Raw genomic sequence first — 10,751 nt, 5'->3', positions numbered from 1 at the left:
CATTCCCACTGCATGCTGCACTGTCTTGTTTCGCACTTTGTCATGCTCATGTAGGCTCTAAAAGTGTATTATCCTTCAATAAACAGTACATAATAATAACAACAACAACAACAATAATAATAATAATAATAATAATAATAATAGTAGACCTAATAATAATAAACCTCATAACATTAGACCTAATAATAATAATAATAGTGCTTTAACAATCAAATAAAAGCAAAATACATTAAATTAAAACATGTAAAAACAAGAAGGCACTACAAGATCAAAAGATAATAGAATGTAAAAGCAATATGCTGTAAAAATAAAAGGACGAAAGACACCACACAAAAGCAAATCTTTAAAAATAGAGGATTTAAAAGATGGCTCATAACAGAAAAATGTTATTTTTAGTGTTTAGAGTGACGAAGGAAGCACAAGCGCTTGTTCTTCTGGGAAAAAATACTAATAATCTATCATCTTGGCTGCAAAACCATGATCATTTTGCTGTTACCAGGCAACCAAGGCTTAACAAGTGAGGACAGGCTTTAGAGGACTACAGTGCACGTACAGCCGACAGCTGCCCACCTCCACCACTCTCACCTGAGTTAGTCAGCGAGATCTGCTGCATTGCATCAAGAGCTCATGGCAGACTGCTGATGAACTCAGTTAATGTCCTCTTTACTACGTGGAGAAACGTCTTTTCTGCAGTCTTAGGTTGAAGACATCTGGATGAATACTAAATTCATGGAGACAACTGCTTAGAAGTGAACAGTTCCTGACTGAAAATGCTATAATTTAGGGGATTAGGGGGATAATTTAGGGAAAAATCTTAGCCGAAATTCATCATTCGATATCTCTGACACAGTAGTTGTCAAAAGTGGGGTTCTGGGTCTCTCGGGGATCCATGAGGGGGTTTCAGGGGGTCCCCAGCAAAGTGAGGAATAGTTTAATTTCACTATAATTGAATTAACTAAATGATCCCACTTAGAGGATGTATAAGAATGATTATTCTTATCACAGCTTTCACTCTCACCTATTATCTCCTCACTTACTGGGTATTTATACAGTTCAATCCTGAATCCACAACAACAACAATCTTCCCATATGGGTCTCTGGGACAAAATCTTACCAAATGGGGGTCCATGACCTAATGGGTGACATAAAAAACATTTGAGAACCCCCGCTCCACAAGATAGATGGTCCAGTCTGGTATCATTCATCATTTGTCAACGAAAAACCAGCAGTAAGTTAAAACCTGGCCTGATTTGTTGTCATTTTTTCCCTGTCAATCACTTTTTAAGAGTAGGCGTCCCATTTCTCACATCTCATTTCATTTCAGTGTAGTAAGTTTTTACCATGGATACTGCAGTGTCATGCAAAGAAAATATCGGGGGCCTCTGGCATGGGAGGCTGTGTGGACAGATGGTTGGTCCAACTCAGACGTACAAGGAGAAGCCCCAGCAGAAGGATGAATCATCGTTCCACCAACTGTTCCTCTCCGCATGTCCCCAGAATTCAACTCACTCACACTTTGTTTTTATAACCTGACAAAAACACTGTATTATGGAAGATAAAAAGTTCAGCATAATGATGAAAAGATGCTAAACCTAAATCCACTGAGCAGGAGTGTAGGTCTATTTTGCTGAACCTCTGGAAACGCTGGACATTGGGCAGAGTTCCATGTCTGATCTCAAAAAGCTCCAAGCTGCGTGCCTCGAACATTAAAATATTTATGGGGATCTGGCATTAAAGCTTTTGGCGTTCCTGAAGAAAGCTACTTTTGCTGCTGCTGCAGACCCACTTTCACTTCTCACCTAAAATGATCAGTGGTGGACTCCTATAGGCCCACAAATAGGGGATAATGTAAGCTACTTAACACTGGATTTGATTTTTTTTCACCATTCAGGATTGGGGACAATTCAGAATGTTTGTATTTAGTCACATCCAATTCCAAAACATGAACTTGAACTGGAAGTCAAGCTGAACTTAAATATTAGTTGAACAGAATGAGATAGAACTGCGGATTTAGTGAAGTCAAATTCAACTAGGGAAATCCAAGGAACTCATAATATGATCCCTACTTTTAAAGCCTCTGAAAATAAAGTGGATAGAAGAATGTCAACTGAATCCTACTTCATTCAGTTTGGCTCCAAATCAGCGTTTCTCCTCATGGGGATATTAATTCAAGTTGCCTTTGCAGACATATGTTCACACTTCATTGAGAGTGGGCATATGGTTATTATCAGTGTGTATTGGTAGCCTAAATAAACCTCCTAAACTACAGTACAGCTACCTGAATAATTGATTGGCTGGTACAGTAAATATGTGTCTCTGCCTCTGCTGCTGTGTTTTAACACCACCACCATAGCCTTCACTGAAAGGTAACCGGTTATCCGTGTCATTCAAGGCTGATGGAGATGCGGATTGGTTCGTTTCAGCCCGCTAGGCTCCTCGCCCCTCCTCCCCATCAGAGTGCCGTGCTGCGCTTGTTGCAGTGAGCGCTGAGAGGGTTTGTGCGCTCTCAGGTTACGCGGATGAAGTTGTGGGCAACAGCGGATCGAAGACGTCCAGTCACTTGAGGAAGAGGGGAAAGTAGACGCTCACTTCCTTCATTTCACGGATCAATATTTTTTTTTTGGAGCTGGGGGAATACACTGAAGTCCTCGGGCAGCGGCTGGGAAATAGCACCAGACGACTTTGTGGCATTTAATTGGAAAAAAACCAAGCATACCTAACAGTATGCGGTGCAGTTATGGCAGGCAAGGGTAAGACAGTTGTGAGGACGCTGGAGGATTTAACGCTTGATTCTGGTTATGGTGGAGCCGCGGACTCGGTCAGGTCGTCCAGCGTGTCGCTGTGCTGCTCCGACACGCATCTGTCCTACGCGCATGGGGGCAACTGCTGGCATCTGACGGAATCCATGCACAGCAGACACAACAGCCTGGACACTGTCAACACCGTCCTGGCGGAGGACACGGAGATATTGGAGTGCTCGGGTCAGTGCGCCAAGCTGCCCGAGCTGGAGGACGTGCCATGGAGCCTGGGCGAGGTGGAGGGCGCGCTGAGCAAAGACGAGGAGCTGATGGTGGGCAGCCCGTCGCCGGAGGTCCTGGCCCGGCTCTCGGCGCTCATCAGCCGCGCGCTGGTGCGGGTGGCCCGGGAGGCGCAGCGGCTCAGCCTGCGCTACGCCAAGTGCACCAAGCACGAGATCCAGAGCGCCATCAAGGTGGTGCTCTCCTGGACCATCTCGGTCAACTGCATCACGGCGGCTCTCAGCGCCCTGTCGCTCTACAACATGAGCACCGGGGACAAGTTCAGCCGGGGCAAGTCGGCGCGCTGCGGGCTGGTCTTCTCCGTGGGGAAGTTCTTCAAATGGATGGTGGATAGTCGGGTGGCCCTCAGGGTCCACGAACACGCGGCCATATACCTCACCGCCTGCATGGAGAGCCTGTTCAGAGAGGTGTTCGGCCGCGTCCAGCGCAGCGCACTGGTCGAGAGGGACAACGGCGTGCCCAAGTTTACGCTGGAGTCACTGGAGCAAGCCATCAACAACGACTCGGAGATCTGGGGTCTGCTGCAGCCCTACCAGCACCTCATATGTGGCAAGAACGCAAATGGTAAGAAAAGTTGGAATGCAAGCCTTCACCAGTGATTTGTTGAAGCGTGACTGGACACAGTTTGGCCCCTGGTGGTCCGTGTTGGAGGCTTGTGTCCTGAATCCACTCTGCTCATAGGCTACACTGCAAAAACAAATCCACCATAGCAAGCCAATTAGAGTCACATTCAGCCTTTAAATCTTTTTTTTTTTTCTTAAAACAAGTGAAAAATTCTGCCAATGGAGTGAGATAATTCCACTTGTTTCAGGAATCTTCTAGAAGCAAGTGGCAGTATCTTGAAACAAGGCAGAATAAGGCAAATCACTCCACTAGTATCTCAAAAATTAGAAAATGCTTGGAGCAACAGCATTTGCATTGGAAACAAGCGCAATTATCTCCCTCCACTGGCAGATTTGTTCATTTGCTTTAAGAAAAACATAATTGTAAAACTCAATATTTGATTAAAACCTTTTGCAGTGCACAAACTAAAAAACACATTAAGCTGATAGCGGCGATGGAAATGATCTGCTCAGTGTTTTGGCCCAGTTGGAAAAGTAATATGACTATAATTGGATAATTATGCTGGGGAATAACCACTGCTTATCTTCCTCATCTAATTACACAACCAGACAAAAGAGCTTGACAAGGTCTTGAATATTTATTACCCTTAGCTTGAACCTCAAGACCCACCTTGGTAACAGGAACCGCCTATCTTGGTTATCCAACCCCCCAGAGCAACAACAGTCCAAATAGGTATTTATGGCTGCAAGGATCAAACAAGTTCCAACTTCTGTTTCTTTGAAGCCATTGTGTAGCCTACTTGGATTTACATAGGAGACAAGAATGTTACCTCGTGTTTTTGGTGTAGTGGTTTATCCAATCCAACACATTCTGAGGTTGTGTTTGACAGGAGAGAGAGAGAGAGAGAGAGAGAGAGAGAGAGAGAGAGAAGCTGCAAAGTGCATTAGTGCATACATGAGATGTGTGTCTCGATTTTGCAAAAACAGGGTTTGTGTTGATATTGTGTGTTGGCCTAATGCTATTGCTATCTCACTCCAGAAGGTGTAAGCTGTCAGTGTGGGCTGGCCCTCATATCCAAAGCCTTGAATGAGTTGGCTCTAACTATAAAGCAGAAGGGACTGTAAATGCTATTCTCTAACTGGGTGCCAAACAGGGCTGTACAATATTGACCAACAAAAAAATCATATTGCGATTCCTTTGCTAAACACGATTCGTGATACATACGGAAACAGCTTGCTCTATGTAAATTTATTTTTCAGCACAAATAAAAAACTAACTGGGGGTAAAAGACAAGATGCTAATGCTTGGGTTTGCTTAGTTGGAATATAATGGAAGAATTCCCCAAATGTAAAACCTGATTCGATTAGGTATTCTGCGCATTATCAGAAAAGATTGTTCCAGAGGCAATCTGAAAACGCCTCTCCCTCTGATGAGAAATTGCTGCCTCGTGTGATTTGTAAATTGCAGTAGCCAGTAATTAAGATTGTGTTTTGGTTAATTGTACAGCCCTAGTGCTTATCATGAAAGTCGAAGTCCATCGGGGAAGCTTATGCAAGGGCATGGTTAACGCTTTGTGGAACAGTATAAAATATACCTGACAGTACATACAATAATAAAAATGCACCAAAATACAAAGAAAATACAAAACAAACATAAAAAAAATCTGAATATAACAACAAATTAGGGCCATGGCCAACTTTCCCATCCCACTCATCACTCCCCTGTCCCATCCTCTGCCCCCCCTCCCCCCCAAGCCCCCTGGCAGTACAGGTTTTCTATACTTCACACTAAAAACTACAGGTTCAGCAGGGGTTCGTTAAAGGTGATAAGCACCTTAGCGTTTGTCACTTGAAAGCAGAGCGCTCAGTAATGTCAGGGGTTCATGAATCCTTTATCCAGGGATTTAAAACAAACCCTCTGTGGTTCCTCAAAGTCCTTTTGACTATTTTGAGTGCAGTTTGATTGAATAAAGGGCATCAGAACATGCTGGATCAATGGCCTGTCTGTTGGACTGGGCCGATGCTACAGCTGTTATGTTGATACGCTGTCATACCTGTGCAGCGCGGCACAGATGCTTAACATTTTAACATCAATAAATCATTAGCACATTCATTTTGAGACATCAATGGAATTACCGTAAAACAAACGAGAAGACTGACAGCCTCTACCAGCCTCTACTCTGTATTTTGCACACTATGTGGTAACTGGTCGGATTTGGCGGGAAATCTGCTGGGTCACTTTACGGCACGAAACAGGAAGAGGGCGCTGTTCTTCCAGAGCAAACAGAGCTAACGCTTTCAGAGTTTCTCGCAATGGCAGATGGTGGAAGGAGTGATGCATATTGGCTCTTATCCTTCTTCGGACTGATGCCAGGGAGGGGAACAAGTAGCAACATCCTCTGTGACAGCAAGCAACAGGGATTATGGGAAATGTTTTTGAAAAACACTACTGACAACACCACTGGCGTGAGGTGACAAATGATCTCCACCATGGTCTCATTTGTTTACAGTAACTATACCAAGGTATCAGTATTAATTTGACAATGATGTATTGATGTTTAAAATGCTACATGCAGCTCCTTTAATGAAATCGGCGATGTCCGTCTTGGAAGAGCATTTCTAAACAACAGAGTAGCAGGTACTCTGTAGACAGGCAGCAGAGCCAAGCATACATCCCCCTCCACTCCTACCCTTGGAACGCATCATTTCCTGATGGTGCAGAGGAGGCTGCAATTTGCACTCACACAAAACAGCATGACCTCATTCTATGACTTGCAGTTATGAAGGCAAAAAAAAAAAAAGTGGGGATTTAAAAAACTGTTTTGTTTTTTTTTTGCAGCTGACAGTTTTTTTTTCTCTCCAACAAGGGTTTTGATTTCAAGAAGCCCCGTTCTTGGCCTTTGTCACCCATTTAACTCCCATAAATATTCTGACAACTCCGTTTTCGTCAGTTTTATGACAGCCCTTGACTGCACTAAAAGAGAACTAACTCATTAAAAACAAGTGTTATTGTCAGACCCGGGGCTAAATAATTCAGCATCCTTATACATATTAATGAAACACTTAAGTCTTTTTTTCCTGTTATTTCTCTTTCTGTTTATGCTGTTTGCAAACAAAAGTAATAGGTAAGAAACAGTCCTATTTAGTCACAGGGGAGGTGGGAGAGGGCAGCGTATTATGGTTAGTCGCTTGGGCTCTGAGACACAAAAGCAGTGCAGCACATAATGACTAAATCCACGTTCCTCTGCACACCCGCCGAACGAATACACATGTGACATCCTTTATGCTGTGACTAATGAGCAGGCCTAAATGGAATCTTTTCTTCATTTCCTTTATTTGCAGTGGTACATGCTCCCTAAAATCAGTAGGAAATCTTTAAAGTCTGTTTGTTTTCCTTTTCTGGCATTTACTAGCATAGAAACACATAGTGTGTGTATATGAAAAGGAAAGGGTTTAGGAGTCTGAAGATTCAGTTTGGACCTGCTAATGTAGGGGTTTCATATGACTTGCATGGGGCTTTTTGACGCAGCCAATCTTTCTAATATCAAATCTGTACTTTCTGTCACGGAAAGTAATGCACCGCAACTTCATATTCTACGAATTAAGTGAAATGGGAGGCGGGCCTCCTCACGTGATTGAAACAGAAAGTATTTTGACATTGAAGTAACGCGTGGGAAGTAATGGTGTTGAGCGCATTTGGTGGTGGGGGGGGGGAGCTTTAATTCCGGTGACCTGGGTTCAATTCCTAACTCATGCAAAGACGTTTTCTGCTGTTAGTGAAGTTTTTTAGCCTGATATTCAGGAATGGCAATTTTGTTTCCACTCCATTATTCAGTCTGACACTGCCTCCATGTAAGTCGTTTTCTGTGTCGGGGGGTTGATTTTCCCCGAACCAAGCACTAGTGACTGACGTATCCGACCGCTCTGACGTTATTTTCAGTTACACTGATGCTGGGCGTATTTACTAACTTTACCAAGAATGTTGGTCGTTTTTGACAAAAATATGTTGGTTAAGGAATGATTTCAACAAATATTATTCTGCCGAAACGGCAATGAAAAACCGTTGCACGAACGGTTCACACTTTAGCCCCGCCTGCAAAGGCGCTGATTGGCCCGATCGTTTTTCCGGTTGAGAAATTGCAACACCGGACTCTGATGAGTGGGCGGGTCGCGATTCAGGAGTCTGGAACCAGGCTAGAAGTTTTCATTTTCAGCAGACGTTTTTCTTATTTGGCCATGACCAAAACCTAACCCTAACCCTAACCTTAACCAGAGTTGTTGTACTATAACTGTAACCTTAGGCACTGGCCATGTGTAGGCACAGTACAAATCAAATGTGTAGGCATAGTATGAATCAAGGGTGCGTAACTTCATAAGATATCATACAAACTTTGTACGACAACACGTTGCAAGGGAATATCTCCATGGTACAAATCCCAACGAGAATCCACAATGCTAGGCTCAGTCTTCATCACTGTAAGACATGCCACGCTCATCTAATGACAAGTGATGTCAGAAACAAATAGCATGGTCATCAGCTTTAAAACCTGCCGGGGGCCAGTGTTTAATTTTGGAATCCCAGATGACTTGATTGTATCTGATTAAGTCTGTCATTTGGCGTGACCTACCCCAAGGATCCGATCCAAGCTCCGCGGGACAGATGACACAACATAATGGAATTGCATAGCCCGCTATAGTCGCTTTATTAAATTAGCACCGGGGTATCTCTTTCTCCACGCCCCCCTCCCTCTCCACTATCTGTCTTTCACACCATATTTTGTTGTGTCTTCTGCTTGGGGGGAAGCGGGGCGGGCAGTGTGTGGGTATTTATTTTCCACCGTGGTTTAATAAGCTCAACTCATAACCACATGACTCTGGCAAAACCCACTGTTGTCCGTTCTGTTATTATTTTCTGCCCGTCCTTCCCCCCCTTGGGGTGGGCTCACAGATGAGCCGACAGATTGCTATCGTTCCGGTGGAGATGCGAGCACCCGCGCAGGCAAGCTGGTTGTGATGTATTTTTATGTCATGGTAATTTCATAAGACCAAAGGCCCCTCCGCCCCCTCTTTATTCACAGGGAGAAGCAGCAGTGATCAGACGTCATAGTGTGCAAAGCTATGTGCGGCAGTCTCTGTAGGCTCTGTCTTTATGAGCTGCATCCATTTTCAGTATATTTCCATGCCACCGCTTTGGGATAATGTTGACTTTCATTTGCTTTTCCGTGATTTCACTGGTAAGGATTCCAAAAACGCCCATGACTCTGCTCCCCCCCCCCCCCCCCCCCCCCCCCCCCCCTCCCCGGACAACAGAGACAAGACTAAAAAGCCGCGGTTTTATAATCCACCTTCCGCTTCCACAAATTGGGTGAAAGCATCGGTTCGGAGGGAGATGGAGAGATAGGAGGAGGGAGAGAGTGTTGGATGCCTAATGCTGTGAGGGAATAGAAGTGAAGAAGGAGGAACCGGGCTGAAGTGTCAGCTGGAGGAGGTGGTGAGGGGGCACTGGCACTGGTCCCTCTGAGATATAATTACCATGCAGCGCTCATTAATTAACACGTGTGCTTATCTGGTAGTCATTAAGATTAGGAATTAGCGACGGGAAACACCAGGGAGCCAGAGAGAACAAAGATGATAATTCCTCTCATTCATTTTTAATACCCGTGCAGGGATCCGTGTTGGCATTTTTGATCTGATCAGTCTGTGTGGCCAAGATTAAATGTATTTCTAGACATTCTGACCTGTGCGCTATCTATGCCATGCTTCAATATTGAGGCAAGTATCTTTAGGGTTAGGGTAACGGCCGGTTCAAGCTTTCTGTGTGGCTAGACACGAGTGAGTGTCATATGAATGCAGTTGTGCCATTAATGTACCTTGACATTCATGCTTCTCATGACAAACCGTGTGCCTGAAAACTCCAGTGCTGTAGTGGTGCTGTTGGAAAGTTCAGCCCCCAACAAAAACCCCCCACAGGAATCAGCCGGTGGTTCCAGTTCCTCTTCATTCAGCCAATGCTGGACGGAGGTGCATTTACGTAACTGCGGTGCCGTCTGCGTTGTTTCTGATTTCAGATGGTGCGTGACTTTGCGTGACTTTGCGTGACTTTGCGTGACTTTGCGTGACTTTGCGTGACTTTGCATGACTTTGCATGACTTTGCGCGATTCCCAAATGTGACCAACAAACCCCTCGTTTCGGACACAATTCCGTAATTTTGATGACACACGCTCTGTCCCGTGTTTCTGCGTGAAGCACGAACCACCCTTAAGCCTGAGAAAAGGGTAACAGTTAATAACTTTAGAATGCTAACAGGCCCGAAGAGAGACTGGTAGCATTGTTAGAAAGCACCAGGACGTCCTGTGTGCATCTACAACTCTCTTATTTTCTCTCTACGCTTCTCTCTTTGTATTTTCACACCCTGCTTACAGCCATGTTGAAAGACATGCTGGCGCTGTCGTGAGTAATCAGTTCCATCTGTTGACCCTTGAACCGTGCTATGCGTGTGATGTTGGTACAACAGGTGGCTGATGGGTATTGGAGTTGGCTGACTCAGATTAGTTCATCCTACACCCACACCTCAGCAGGGGGCCGTGGGGACAAAATCAATGGGCGCCATGCACCCATGTCAAAGATGACCAAATTGTCCATAGCAAGTATAGCACACACTCAGCACCAACTGGCACTAGCTGATGCCAGTGTGTTGAGACTGGGTGACACACATCCTAAAAGTCTGAAGACAGCCTTTCTCATTGGGCTAATTTGCCAGAACTCGTCACAGCAGCTGTCAGAATATACTGCGTTATATTAATTTCTCAATGTTATCAATGTCTCAATGAAAACTTAAATCGCTACTTCGCTAATCATGTCTTCATAGGAATCCCTGAACCAACCAGTCGTGATGTCACTTCTCTCATTTTACTTTGGATAGAATTGAATAATATTCTTCTGTCTTCTGTACCATATTTCTTTTGTATTTATTGATAAAGAGTCAAAATAAAAGCCTGAATGCAGGTGCTGAATATGAACTCCAACGGACAATGGGCTAACACAATCCCACCAACTAAGTGCATTAAAAAAATGAAAATGTCGTACCAAAGTTATCAGTTTAACCCCAAATCATACAACTTGAAGTGCTTGGAGTGCAATAAATGTGAA

The 10,751-nt window shown here is 44.3% G+C and overlaps 1 protein-coding gene across 2 annotated transcripts in view; it reads left to right on the top strand.

Moving 5' to 3' along the window:
• Positions 1-2,511: 2,511 nt before the first annotated feature.
• LOC139928169 (ankyrin repeat- and BTB/POZ domain-containing protein 3-A) overlaps positions 2,512-10,751 on the top strand; it is a 121,664-nt gene continuing 113,424 nt past the window's right edge. For both annotated transcript variants that reach the window (XM_071920599.2, XM_071920600.2), the window contains exon 1: positions 2,512-3,602. In XM_071920599.2, the coding sequence (XP_071776700.1) occupies positions 2,738-3,602 (865 nt within the window). In that variant the 5' untranslated portion in view covers positions 2,512-2,737. The remainder of the gene's footprint in view (positions 3,603-10,751) is intronic.

This window comes from Centroberyx gerrardi, chromosome 24, assembly GCF_048128805.1.
Source record: "Centroberyx gerrardi isolate f3 chromosome 24, fCenGer3.hap1.cur.20231027, whole genome shotgun sequence".
Lineage (NCBI taxonomy): Eukaryota > Metazoa > Chordata > Actinopteri > Beryciformes > Berycidae > Centroberyx > Centroberyx gerrardi.
Note: the sequence above shows the minus strand (reverse complement) of the source record. Positions and strands in the feature narration are given on the sequence as shown.